Source organism: Microcaecilia unicolor, chromosome 6 (genome assembly GCF_901765095.1).
Source record: "Microcaecilia unicolor chromosome 6, aMicUni1.1, whole genome shotgun sequence".
Lineage (NCBI taxonomy): Eukaryota > Metazoa > Chordata > Amphibia > Gymnophiona > Siphonopidae > Microcaecilia > Microcaecilia unicolor.
The window spans coordinates 287436009-287450550 of NC_044036.1; the positions used below are offsets into that span (position 1 = coordinate 287436009).

At 48.5% G+C, this 14542-nt stretch overlaps 1 protein-coding gene across 4 annotated transcripts in view; it reads left to right on the forward strand.

Moving 5' to 3' along the window:
- CCDC180 (coiled-coil domain containing 180) overlaps window positions 1-14542 on the forward strand; it is a 153611-nt gene that overhangs the window by 131620 nt on the left and 7449 nt on the right. For 3 of the 4 annotated variants that reach the window (XM_030207751.1, XM_030207752.1, XM_030207753.1), the window contains 4 exons: window positions 1406-1472; window positions 10519-10663; window positions 11904-12064; window positions 13066-13203. In XM_030207751.1, coding sequence (XP_030063611.1) covers window positions 1406-1472; window positions 10519-10663; window positions 11904-12064; window positions 13066-13203 — 511 coding nt within the window. Of the gene's footprint in view, window positions 1-1405; window positions 1473-10518; window positions 10664-11903; window positions 12065-13065; window positions 13204-14542 lie in introns of those variants that run through there. The other variant, XR_003942606.1, reaches the window with a different exon arrangement.

The following is a 14542-nucleotide window of genomic DNA, read 5'->3' on the forward strand; positions in this document are numbered from 1 at the left end:
TTTATATTGCTCCATGTTGTGACCGCACCTTGACCAATTCTGGTCGCTGTATCTCAATAAAGATATAGCAGAATTAGAAAGGTTCAAAGAAGAGTGACCAAAATGATAAAGGGTATGGAACTCCTCTTGCGTGAGGAAAGGCTAAAACGGTTACGGCTCTTCAGCTTGGAAAAGAGACGGATGATTGAGATATGACTGAGGTCTACAAAATCCTGAGTGGTGTAGAACGAGTAGAAATAAATCAATTTTTTTTACTCATTCCGAAAGTAGAAAGACTAGGGGACACTCAAGAAAGTTACATAGAAATACTTTTAAAACAAATAGGAAATATTTTTTCACTCAATGAATAGTTAAGCTCTGGAACTCTTTGTCGGAGGAGGTGGTAACAGTGGCTAGTGTATCTGGGTTTAAAAAAGGTTTGGACAGATTCCTGGAGGAAATTCCATAGTCTGCTATTGAGGCAGTCATGGGGAAGCAACTGCTTGCCCTGGGATAGGTAGCATGGAATGTTGCTGCTAATTGGGTTTCTGCCAGGTACTTGTGACCTGGTTTGGCCACTGTTTGGAAAACAGGATACTGGGCTAGATTGATCATTGGTCTGACCCAGTATGGCTACTCTTATGTTCTTATTACCATCCAGGAGAGCTGCTCTATAGAAGAAGGAGCAGAATATGAATGAAATGATATGCTGTCTCAGTCTGGCAGGAGCTGAGGTGGCCATTATTTAATTAAGCGCTGAAAAGATATTTGTCCTTAAAGAAGAAGCAGTGTCCTAGTAGAGAGAGCAGCAGGCTCAGAACCAGAGTAGTCAGGATTCAAATCACACCTTGAGAAAAACACTTCACTTTCCACTGCCTCATGTACAAATTTAGGGGTACTTTTACTAAGCTGCGTTACGCACTTATGTGAGCCTAACGCAGCTTAAAATGACATAACCGCGAGGCATGCTCAGGCATCCCGTGGTAACTGCCAAATTAGCGGGTGCTAAAAAATCTTTTTTTGAAGGAGTGTGTCAGACAGCAGAGTGTAGGCGTTCCTGGGCTAAACTGCGCATTCATTTAGCACACACTAACTGATTAGCGCAGGATTACCGCATGAGCCCTTACTACCTCCAGAACTGGTGGCAGTAAGCGCTGATGTGGTAATTTTGTTTAATAGACGTTCACTATTAATAGAAAAAAAATAGAAAATCAGCCATTTTACAACTGCATAAAAATAGCCTTAGGGTGCGGGAAAATCCCCCGCAAGGGTGTGCTAAGGCCACTTTTTGCCACGGCTTAGTAAAAGGACCTCTTAGATTGTAAGCCTTCTAGGGCAGGGACCTGAACACGTAGCTTGTATTGAGCTCCAGCGTGGAAAAGGGAGGTAATGAAGTTTAAAATCCAAAATATGTTTGGTGTTTCAGACATTTTAAAGAGAAAATCAGTCACATTCTCTGGGAGAGCTACACCATTTTTCAGGCTCTAGCTGAGGTAGGAATGCTTATTTTAACCAAGATTATATGCAACAGTGGCTGGACGTTAATATCTATAATATTTAGGGGCCCTTTTACTAAGTTGCGAAGGTGCCTATACATGCTCAACGCATGCCCAATTGGAGAGTTACCGCCTGGTTACCGCGTGGCTCTTGCGGTAATTTCAATTTTGGTGCACTTCCGCCACGCGCATCTGAAATATATATTTTTATTTTCTGGTGCGCGGCAGCTCTGTGCGTCAAGTGGCATTTGAGACGCGTAGATGATTACCGCCCGGTTACCGCGTGAGACCTTACTGCTAGGTCAATGGCTTGCAGTAAGGTCTCGGACCCTAAATGGACGTGTGGCACTTTTCATCTTTCCGCACGTCCATTTTCAGCAAAAAGAAAGGCGTTTTTGTAGGTACGCTAAAGTATAATTCCATATCATCAAGCTGATCAATCCATAGACTGGTGGGTTGTGTCCATCTACCAGCAGGTGGAGATAGAGAGCAAACTTTTGCCTCCCTATATGTGGTCATGTGCTGCCGGAAACTCCTCAGTATGTTCTCTATCTCAGCAGGTGGTGGTCACACACAGCAGCAGCTCTGGCTAGGCCTCCAAGCCTAATCCTTAGGTTTTGTTGAGGCCTGGGGTTGAGGGCTCTTTTGAGCAAGTGCAAACCTGGTGGTGCCAGGTCCCTCCTTTTCTCCCCCCTCCCGCTGGCTCCGTTAAAAAAAAAAAAAAAAAAAAATTTTAAACGTCTTTAAAGGCGTTTATTTCGACGTTTCTTTAAACGTTCATTGCAGCTACTCACTGGGACACCAGTTCGTTACAGCTCGGAGCGGCAAGCAGGTAATTTTACCTTTTTATAGCGGGCAGGGGGTTCCCCGATTCTTCTCCTCGTGGCATATGGCGTCGGAGGGCGAGGGCGCAAAGGGTCACTCCCCGGATCGCTGGAAGCGCTTCTAGAGGGGATGCGGGGGTTTTACAACCTGATTTGCCCTTGATGGGTGACAGTTTAGTGACCGATGAATGTCCCGGTCGTTCCTCCGGCGTGGCGGTTTTTTCCCGCCATAAACGCCCATCCCCCGCTCCTCGCCTCCGCCATCTTGGCCGGCCACGCGGCTCGGACGGCTTCTTCGTGGGCCGCCCTTGAGGTTGGAGACATTAATGCCATGAACGCCCTTAATTTGGGTGACGGCACAAAAGCGGCTAAAGTTAAGCGCCGTTCTTCCCGCGCGGCTCCTTCGCGGAGTTTCGCGCCGGACGCCATTTTGGATGCGCAGCATGTCTCTTCCCCGCTATTGCGAGCGCCGGTTGAGAGTGCGTCTAGGGCTGTTGCCCAGGCTGCGGAAGTGCACAGTCTGGGGGGTTTCTCCCCCGAGTTTGTTTTGCTGCTGCATCAGGCTTTCCTCATACAAAACGCTGCCCCTGCTCCCTCTTCTGATAAAGAGGTTGAGGTTCCCAGAGGTAAACGCCCTCGGGTTGATTTCCAGGCCTTGGAGGACTTTGTCTCCTCCGATGTAGATGAGGGCAGCGTGTCTGAGGTCTCCCAACGGTCCTTTGCGGATTCCTTGGAGGAGATAGATCCCCGCTCGGATGGAGTGGATGACCCCTCTGCAGCGCGGCTTTTTAGCCCAGAGGATTTGCCCAACCTGTTGTTACAGGTCATGGACACTTTGAAGATTTCCTCTCCGGAGGACGTCTCTCCCTCAGCCCCTGTTGGCTCTGCCATTATGCTGGGGACGAAGCGCCCGCCTAGAACCTTCCACGTGCATGATGCCATGCACACCTTAATTGCGGCTCAATGGGATGTCCCGGAAACGAGCCTTAAAGTGGCTAGGGCTATGTCCCGCCTCTATCCTTTGGCTGTGAGTGAACGTGAGGCCTATCTGTGGCCTACCGTGGATTCTTTAATCACTGCGGTGACTAAGAAAACGGCGTTGCCGGTGGAAGGTGGCACGGCCCTAAAGGACGCCCAAGACAGAAGATTGGAGGCGGCCTTAAGGTCGTCCTTTGAGGCAGCTGCTTTAAGTTTGCAGGCCTCAGTTTGCGGCTCCTATGTGGCCAGGGCGTGCCTGACTATGGTGCAGCGGGCTTCCCCCTCGGATCATTCCTTGAGGGCTGATTGGCCGGCCCTGGAATCGGGCTTAGCCTATTTGGCAGACTTGCTGTATGATGTCTTGAGAGCCTCAGCTAAAGGCATGGCTCAGACAGTCTCTGCGCGGCGGTGGCTTTGGCTGAAACATTGGTCTGCTGACCACGCCTCTAAATCCCGCCTGGCTAGATTGCCTTTTAAAGGCAAGCTGCTCTTTGGGGTCGAGCTGGACAAAATCGTGACCGATCTCGGCACGTCTAAGGGCAAGAAATTACCAGAGGTCAGGGCTCGGGCTAGTACTCGTCCCGGTACCTCCAGAGGACGGTTGCAGGAAGCCCGTCGGTACCAGCCCGGGCAAGTCGGGTTCCTCTGCCCCCTCTTCCTTCAAGAGGAATTTCTCCCCCAAGCAGCATTCCTTTCGCAGAGACCGCCGTCCCGGAGGTGCTCCCTCCGGTCCTCCCCCAGGGTCTCGTACCCAATGACGGGGCCTTGGTCCATGCCCCAGTGCAGATTGGAGGACGGCTGTCCTCGTTTCTGGGCGAGTGGACCACAATAACTTCAGACGCGTGGGTGCTGGAAGTCATCAGAGACGGCTACAAGCTAGAGTTCTGCCGACCCTTAAGAGACGGGTTTGTACTCTCTCCCTGCAAGTCTCCGGTCAAAGCTGTGGCAGTGCAGCAGACCTTGGACAACCTGATCCGCCTGGGTGCGGTCGTTCCGGTGCCAAAAAATCAGATTGGCAAGGGACGTTACTCCATTTACTTTGTGGTTCCAAAGAAAGGAGGTTCTGTCCGGCCTATCCTCGACCTCAAAGGGGTCAATCGGGCCTTGAAAGTGCGGCACTTTCGCATGGAGACTCTCCGCTCTGTTATAGCGGCAGTGAAGGCAGGAGAGTTCTTGGCTTCCTTGGACATCAAGGAAGCGTACCTGCATATTCCCATCTGGCCTCCTCTCCAACGCTTTCTGCGTTTTACAGTCCTGAGACGACACTTCCAGTTCAGAGCCCTCCCTTTCGGGTTGGCTACTGCTCCGCGGACCCTTTCCAAAGTAATGGGGGTCATAGCGGCCTTCCTGCTAAAGGAAGGAGTACAAGTCCATCCTTATCTGGACGACTGGTTGATCCGAGCCCCCTCTTATGCAGAGTGCGGCTAAGCTATGGACCGGGTAGTTGCTCTTTTGAGCTCCCTGGTATGGATCATCAACTGGAAGAAGAGCCAGCTGCGCCCGACTCAGTCCCTGGAGTTTCTGGGAGTTCGTTTCGACACCCATGTGGGCAGAGTGTTCCTGCCGGACAATCAGATTGTCAAGCTTCAGGCTCAGGTGGACTAGTTCCTAGTAGCCTCCTATTCGGGCTTGGGACTACGTGCAGCTGTTGGGCTCTATGACGGCCACGATGGAAGTAGTGCCCTGGGCCAGGGCTCATATGAGACCACTACAGCTATCTCTGCTGCTGCGCTGGACTCCGATGTCGGAGGATTATGCTGTGCGCCTTCCCGTGGACCCAGCAGTGCGCAAGGCGCTGAGCTGGTGGACGCAGACAGACAAGGTGTCTGCAGGATTGCCTCTGGTGACCCCGGAGTGGATTGTCGTCACGACAGACGCCTCTTTGTTGGGCTGGGGAGCCCACTGCTTGGGAAGGACAGCGCAGGGGCTCTAGTCTCCTGCAGAGGCAAGTGGTCTATCAACCTCCTGGAACTCAGAGCCATTCGGTTGGTGTTATTGGAGTTCATCCCGGTACTGGTGTTGAAGCCTGTACGGGTCCTGTCGGACAATGCCACGGCTGTGGCCTATATCAACCGCCAGGGAGGTACCAAGAGCGCCCCTCTAGCCAAGGAGGCTATGAGTCTTTGCCAGTGGGCGGAAGCGAACCTGGAGCAGCTTTCAGCGGCCCACATTGCCGGAGTCATGAATGTCAAGGCGGACTTTCTCAGTCGCCATACCTTGGAGCCCGGAGAGTGGCAACTATCTGCTCAGGCGTTCTTGGACATCACGAAGCGCTGGGGCCAGCCGAGCCTAGATCTGATGGCGTCATCGGCCAATTGCCAAGTGCCGCGCTTTTTCAGCAGAAGACGGGACCCTCGATCCCTGGGAGTAGATGCTCTTCTCCAACAGTGGCCGACACAAGAGCTCCTCTATGTGTTCCCGCCCTGGCCCATGTTGGGCAGGGTGCTAGACCGGGTGGCAAAGCATCCCGGCAGGGTAATCCTGGTGGGTCCGGATTGGCCCAGACGTCCCTGGTATGCGGACTTGATCAGGCTCTCAGTCGACGATCCTCTGCGGCTGCCTGTGGAGCAGGGCCTGTTACATCAGGGTCCCGTGGTGATGGAGGATCCCTCCCCCTTTGGTCTTACGGCCTGGCTATTGAGCGGCAGCGTCTGAGAAAGAAGGGCTTCTCAGACAAGGTTATCGCCACTATGTTGAGAGCGAGGAAGCGCTCTACTTCTACTGCTTACGCCAGGGTTTGGCGTATCTTTGCAGCGTGGTGTGAAGCAGGCTCACTTTCTCCCTTCACTGCTCCAATTTCTTCAGTGTTGGCGTTCCTGCAAGAAGGTCTGGAGAAAGGCCTGTCGCTCAGTTCCCTTAAAGTCCAGGTAGCGGCTCTGGCTTGCTTCAGGGGCCGCCTGAAGGGTGCTTCCCTGGCTTCGCAGCCAGATGTGGTGCGCTTTCTCAAGGGAGTTAATCACCTGCGCCCTCCTCTGCACTCAGTGGTGCCTGCGTGGAATCTCAACCTGGTGCTAAGAGCATTGCAGAAGCCGCCTTTTGAACCCTTGTCGAGGGCATCTCTGAAAGACCTGACGTTGAAAGCAGTCTTTTTGGTGGCTATCACTTCAGCCAGAAGAGTTTCCGAGCTCCAGGCGCTCTCATGTCAAGAGCCTTTTCTGCAGTTCACTGAGGCAGGAGTGACTATTCGCACAGTGCCTTCCTTCCTGCCCAAGATTGTTTCTCGCTTCCATGTGAATCAGCAGCTCTGTCTCCCTTCCTTTCGTAGGGAGGACTACCCAGAGGAGTACTCCGCTCTTAAATATCTGGATGTGAGACGAGTCATCATCAGATACTTGGAAGTGACCAATGATTTCCGGAAATCGGATCATCTGTTTGTCCTGTTTGCAGGTCCTCGTAAGGGTCTGCAGGCTGCTAAGCCTACAGTGGCAAGATGGGTCAAGGAAGCCATTGCAGCGGCTTATGTGGCCGCGGGGAAGGTGCCGCCTATCCAGCTGAAGGCTCACTCCATGAGAGCTCAGGCGGCCTCGATGGCAGAGGCCAGTTCCGTCTCCTTGGAAGGGATATGCAAGGCGGCAACGTGGGCTTCGGCTCGTACATTCTCCAAGCATTACCGTTTGACTGTGGCTGCACGGGCGGAGGCCCGGTTTGGAGCTTCAGTGTTGAGGTCAGGGATTTCTATGTCCCGCCCTTGGTGAGTACTGCTTCGGTACATCCCACCAGTCTATGGATTGATCAGCTTGATGATATGGAAGGTAAAATTATGTATAATCATACCTGATAATTTTCTTTCCATTAATCATAGCTGATCAATCCATAGCCCCTCCCAGATATCTGTACTGTTTATATTCTGGTTGAATTTTAGGTTCAAGTTTAGCCTTCAGTTACTTCAGGAGGACTTCGTGTTCAAGTTCTTCTTTCACTTGGATTCTTCAAGAGTTGAGACGAGTTTGTGTTACAGTGAGCTGCTGCATTCCTCTCCCCTCCGTTTTACGGGGCTGGATTGAGATTTAAATTCTGCCGGCACTCCCTCCCGCTTCGTGCGGCTGTAGGGCAGCTTTGTACCCCTCCCGCTTCGGCGGTGTTAGGGTCAGTCAGCTCCTCCCGCGGTTGCGGTTGCAGGATAAGCCAGATCCCCCCGCATCGGCGGGGGTGGTGTCCCTCCCCCGCTCCGCGGGGATCAGCTGGACGGATTCCCCTCCCCCACTTGTGTGGGGATGAGCTGGGTTAATTCCCCTCCCCCGTTTCGGCGGTGGTGAGCTGGGCAGAGTGTCCCTTCGTGGGTGTAATTCTCTAAGTGCTGAGTCCTGCGGATGGAGCTTTGATATCGACATACTGAGGAGTTTCCGGCAGCACATGACCACATATAGGGAGGCAAAAGTTTGCTCTCTATCTCCACCTGCTGGTAGATGGACACAACCCACCAGTCTATGGATTGATCAGCTATGATTAATGGAAAGAAAATTATCAGGTATGATTATACATAATTTTACCTTCTGTGCTCACCCAAAACACCCGTCTGCACTACCGCAAGCCATTTTTCAGCGCACCTTAGTAAAAGGACCCCCTTATTGTGTAAAGTTGTATATATGAGATGCTGTGCTTGTGTTCTGCTGTCTTTATAAATTGAGGCAAGAGGAATTATTTGATGGTAGAACTTGCTAACAAGGTAAGGAAAGACAGGAGTGATGGGATTCCCTGGAGAGTAGGAAAGACTTTTCCTTTAAGTTCTTTTTCTTTCTGAGGCCCTGATGCTCAAAGCTCCATCAGTGCAAACTCATACTGCAACAGCAGCGCAGAAACCTAACCCTCCAATGCTCAATGCAAATGGCATTCAAATTTTATACACATTAGTAAATGAAAGCAAGGGGGAAGAATGTGCCCTGCTGCTTACGCACAAAACATTTCACGGTAAGCACAGATTCTGTGCATATGCCCAGGCAAAACCAGAAGTACGAGCGCACGCTGTTGCCATTCTTCTGCACCTTTAAAATATAAGCTTTTCAAAAATTGTTTGAACTTGAATTTTTGAAAGGCTTATAGTTTAAATACAGAAAAACAAGCACCAGTGTGTGCTGCCACTTTCATTTTTGCTTGGACTCGCACATCTGTTTCTTATTATCGGCGCTTAGAGGCTGCACGTGCTTCCTTCGGCTTTCAGAACAACACAAAACTGGCAATTTAATTTCAGAAATTCAGAAGAAATCCTCTCTTCAAAACCTTCAATGCCGTCCCCAAGCTGGCGGTAAGTTTTCGGTGTTAAAGCCAGCATTTTTTTTCTGCACTGTTCTCTGACCATTGGGAGGGAATACTGAGTAACCTCATCAACATACATTTAAATACAGGGCCCCTTTTACTAAGCCGTGTAAGGCTCTATGTGCGCCCAACGCATGCCAAAATGAACTTACCGCCCGACTACCCGCGTGCCTCTTGCGGTAATTTCATTTTTGGCGCGTGTCTACAAAATATTTTTTTATTTTCTGTCGCGCATAGTGGACGTGCGCAGGTCATTCCCGTGCAGATTCCTTACCGCTAAGTCTATGGCTGGCGGTAAGGTCAGACACTCAAAAATGGATGCGCGGCAATTTTGATTTTGCCGCATGTCCATTTTCGGGGAAAATTTTTTAAAAAGGCATTTTTGGTATGTGCACTGAAAAATATTCCAGGTCACGCCCAAAACCCGCACCTACACTATCACAAGCCACTTTTTACCGCGGCTTAGTAAAAGGGCCCCACAATTTGCATCCATCTTTGGCATGCATGTTGATACTTGTGTTAGAGCCCTTTGAACATTCTACTCCCATTAATGTGTGCCTTAGCCCAGCACTAACCGCCTTTAAGACTAGTGTTAGGTTTTGAGCATCAGCCCTGAATTACACTTTAGCGCCCTTGAGGAGGGATGGTGTTGGGGGGGTGGGGGAACGAGGGGATTAATGATTGTTTGGTATTTAATATTTATAGGTTACTCTGAGCTTGTTTTCATTGTGGTTATTTGAAAACTTTAATAAAAATTATTATACAAAATAAAAAAGAACTTGCTAAGAAGAATACTGATACTAATAAATGTAATTTTAAAAAAATAAAGCACATTTCTTACATGGTTTATTTATTATCTCAGTGTTCTCAGCAGATTACAACAAACATCAATGTTGGTTAAAAATGTAACAGTACCACAAATAGTATCCAGACAACACATACAGTTCATACATTGGCATTTCAAAATTCACAGGCCCTTAATCCATGGGGACTCTAATTTTATCAATCAGAAATAATTTCATGGCATTTGCAAATGCAGTACAGTGAAACCTCAGTTTTCGTCGATAATCCGTCCAAAAACAATCGGCGAAATCCGAAACCGACAAAAACCGAGGCAATTAACGAGGACGGCCAAAATCGGGAGAAGGACGTCCATCTTCCGATACAAATTGGGAGATGGACGTCCTTCTTTTTCGACGAAAACCGAGACAAATTTCCAGTCGAAAAAAATCAACGAAATCCAAAACCGATGAAAACTGAGGTTTCACTGTATAATAATAAAGGGGCCCTTTTGCTAACCTGCATTAACCGCTAACATGTGCCTAATGCAGCAAAATCTGGACTACCAAGGGACGTACTACAGCATCACGCAGTAGTTTTTGAATGTCTGTGCACTAACCACATGCTAAATGCTAAATAATTTTTGGGAATTTTTTTTAGAGAGGGTTTATCAGGGGTGGAGAGTGGGTGTCCCCACACTAACCAGTTAGAGTATCTACATTACCACATGCTAACTGATTAGCACACGGATAACACATAGGTGTCGGTAAGTGCTCCTGCGGTAATTTTAAAAAATGCCTTCATGCTAATGGCAACATTAGCACACACAAAAAATGGAGACAAGAATCCAAACAATATATAACCATAAAAAGAAATATTCTGTTTTATAATGTAAATTTTAAGATTTTAGTTCTGATGGATGATTGTAATTGGCTGATTAATTGGCATTAACTATATCCTTGTCGTTATATAACAGGAAAGATCTGTGATATGGCAAAAATCCAGAATTGGTGTAATGAATGAAAATTGTCTGTGTTATAATAGGATGGAGACACTGAGGCATGGAGTTTTGTGCATGAGTATTTGCTACCCTTCTCTGATGGGTGGAAGAGCCTGTGCCACAGCAGGACAGAGCTGTGTATGAACTCATTGCATGTACAGGTTTGATGGACTGTGAGGTATGATGCCCACTCTGATTTCTGTCACAGGAATTTTACAGCAAGAAGGAAAAGCGAGCTGTTATCAGGCTGGAGTGCCTCCAAGAGACATACGAACAGTGTGTCAATGTATTCCAGCAGAAGCTTCAGGCCTACCAAAACCAGACTGATGAATACCACAGTGCCTGCTTTTTGGGTAAGTGCATGTAGCCCAGGATGGCTAAGAGCCTGCTGACCAGAAGAATCCGCCTGAGGCAGAGAACTCAAAACGCCCCACGGAAAAACACAACAGTGTGAAGAGAAAGAGTGGGAGGTTTGACCACAGGTACCAAAGACTGGAGAGATGAACATTTTTAATCAAATGTTTATTGATAAAAAAGACTCTCTCTCCGATCTTTGGTACCCGTGGTCAAACCTCCCATTCTTTCTCTTCACAGTGTAAGAGCCTGCTGACCCTGCATCTGGCTGCCCCTCATAGACAGCACCAGTAAACAAAAGGGTCACTTGTTTTGTATGGTAGGATCCTGAAAAATCTTAAGAGGCCCATTTAATAAGCTGCGCTAAGAAATGGGCTAAGTGCATGCTTACGTAGGACTTATCTCACCTGCTAAGCCCATTTTTAGAGCAGCCCTCAAAAAGAACTTTTTTTTTCCATTTGTTGAATATATGATGTGCGCTAATGTTTGCATTAGCACATGGCCATTTAAAAAAATTACAACTCAACTGCCTCATATTTAGGAGGCACTAAGGCCTCTTGTTTTATGGACTCGCTAACCAGTTAATGCAGCAGTAAGGTCAGTGTGCTAGCTGATTAGCACATACATGCCTATTCTCCACCCCTGACACAGCCCCTACAATAAATAAATAAATAGCACATGCTTAGTGCACATAGATGGCAAACCTAACGTGGAGTGCTTTAGCATGTCCCACATTCGGCCATTATTGCTGCATTAGGCACGTGTTATTGTCTTATGTAGCTTAGTAAAAGGGGCCCTAAGAAAGCACAGCTCTAGCAGGTCTTTTTTTTTATTTTGGTTTTTTTTTTTTTGAGATGTACAGGATCTTTTTCATGCTGAAATAAACTAAGATTCATCAACAAACATCTGAATAGAAAGTTGTGATAACACAAAGAAAAAGTGACTGAAAGATATTTGGAGTTTTAGACTACTGGGCCGGTGAAGGAACCAACTCTCTTCCTCGCACACTGCATTTCCAAAACCAACCGACTCAGAGTGTCTGCTGTCACCCACACAGATTGTACTCGGTTCTGTGTTTGTATATACTCAGTTCTGTGTTTGTTACTGTAAAGCTGGGATGGCCATGCTTCTTCCATCATGTTTCAGCTTCATTGCTGATGCAGGCTTTGGTTTCAGTCTTCTACCTCCTGATGCTTCTGATAGCTTTCTTTTTCTCTCTCTCTCTGGACCTTGGAACAGAGTTCAGGAAGCAGCTCGAACAGTTTGAGAATTTGTTGGCTCTTGTTCCTCCCCTGCTCATTGCTGATCTGCAGAAGCAGCACTTAAACCAGCTGTGCCGCGACAGGGATCCGATCCAGCTTCAATTTACGCAGAAGCTACAGAACTGGGAGCACACTAAGGTATGTTTCGAAAAGTACTCAGGTGCAGGATCTGGTCACACTGCAGTCAGCTGCTGTAGACTCCAGACAGAGCAGGCATGAAGGGTCATACAGACACAGAAGTTGTGGATCCTCTCTGTTATGTGTGAAGATTTTCCTAACTGAAAAACCAAACACTAGAACATATACTTTCTTTGTCTGAAGGGTGATGTGTTTTTCTTGTGCCAGTTTGGGAGATCTCTCTTTATAGCCAAAATATGCAGAGAGAAGAAAGAAGAAAAAAACGCAGTCATGCTAAAAGTTTGCTTAGGCCCCAAATCTAATGTTCACTAAAATAATGACTTTTCCAGCCTGCATCACCAGCATGACTAACTGCAGGGCCGGTCAAACCCAGTAAGCGGGGTAAGCACCGCAGGGGGGCGCCTGCCTTCAAGGGCGCCGCTACGGGGCTGTGCCGCCATACCACGCCACCCTTGGGGGTTTAAATCTTTTATTTACCTCCGTCCCAGCGTCCGCATCATTTCAAAGCCCTGCCTGTCTCTAGCCTTCCCTCCCTTCGTGAGTTCGTTCCCGCAGAGTCCCGCCTTCTGACATCATTTCCTCGAGGGCCGGACTCTGCAGGAACAAACTCATGAAGTGAGGGAAGGCTAGAGGTGGTCAGGGCTTTGAAATGACGCGGCCGCTGGGACGGAGGTAAATTTTAAAAAAGACTCAAACCACGCAGGGTGGCAAGAAGATAAAGAGGGATGTTGGGGGGAGAAGAGGGCGGGCAGGTGGGCATAAATGGGAAGGGGATGGAGGCGAAGGAGAATCACTGGACAGGGGCAGGGTGGGAGAAGAGAGAGAGGATATGGGGGGGCGCCAACTGATAGTCTGCAGGGGGCCGCCAGAGACCCTAGGACTGGCCCTGACTAACTGTCCACAACGTACAAGGTAACTTGCAGCCACCTTCATGCTTAGCAGGTAACTGTTTTGTAAGCAAGGCAATAATAAATTATTACTATTTTTTTTTTTTATCCAAGGCTGAGAATGAAAAAATGCTGCGTCCCACCCTGGGACATCCAGACAACCTGAAGCAATTACAGGAGCTATGTAAGCTGGAAGAGAGCAGGCAACAAGAACAAGTTAATGGGATCATTTTAAAAACCCAAAACTTGCAGGTACCAACCAGGCAGACCAAAATAATGCTGGGGCTGAATAATGAACTGAGACTGTCCCACCAGAAAGCAGAGCAGCTTGGACTCAAAAGCAACTGGAACCGAGCGGTTAGGAGAACCAGTTTCATGGGGTGGGGAGAGGAAGGAGGCTTTAGGCTGATCCTGACATTTTAACACTTCCCTGTGATACATTCATACTATCATCACCCTGACTGAGCCCAAACCTTTTAGATCTTAGAAGCTAATCAGGGTCAACTTGGCCCATATATAGATTGGAGACCAACCAAGAGGAGTGGGTACCTTGGCTAACAGAAGGCAAGCAATAGAAACCACTGCAGTATCCTGCCAAGAACCTCAATTTCATGTGATGGGCTATGATTGCCACAGTCTCAAAAAAACATAAAAGGTGCACACCACCACCACTTGATATATTTAGTTGCATGTAGTGTTTGTTTTAAAATGGGAGACACAGGACTACAGATACCATTGCACTGGGAAGCAGGTTTGAAAGAAGATTGGCTAAAAGACTATGAATCTCCTGACAGTTCAGCAAAAAAGGGGTCCAACAGCAGGATTTTCTTAATTGAAATGCCTCTCTGTCGGTCCTGCACCATCATTTTTTTTTGTTTTAATTTTACAGCAGTAGCATACCAAGGGCAGGGCAGTGGGGGTAGTCTGCCCCAGGTGCAGGCAGCAAGAGGGTGCCCAGAGCAGTCGTGTGGCCGTTTGCTCTGCCAGTCCCCTGCCCCCTCTGATGTTACTTCCTGTTTTGGGGCAGGGGACTGGCAGAACCGACAGCATCACAACTGCTCCATGCACCCCCTTTCTAGGAGGAAGGGTGGTGGGGTGATGCACCTCAAGGGAGGGAGAGGTGATGCGCCGGGGGGGCGGTGCAGTGGTGACCCGCCCTTGGTGGCAACTAAGCTAGGTACGCCACTGTTTTACAGACATTTGGAATAAGAGATATGATATATTTATACTGATATCATTCTAATGTGGAGGTGTATTTTCAATGCACTTAGACTTACAAAGTTACATAGAGGGGCATAATCGAACAGGGCACCCAAGTTTTCATGAGGGCGTCCTCGCAGGACGGCCCCGTAAAGGGGTGGGGCAACAAGTATTATCGAAACAAGATGGGCGTCCATCTTTCGTTTCGATAATACAGTCGGGGACGCCCAAATCATGAAATTTAGGTCAACCTTAGAGATGGTTGTCCTTAGGTCATTTTTGAGATGGTCGTCCCCGGTTTTCGGTGGTAATGGAAGCCGAGGATGCTTATCTCAAAAACAACCAAATCCAAGCCATTTGGTCATGGCAGGAGCCAGCATTCATAGTGCAC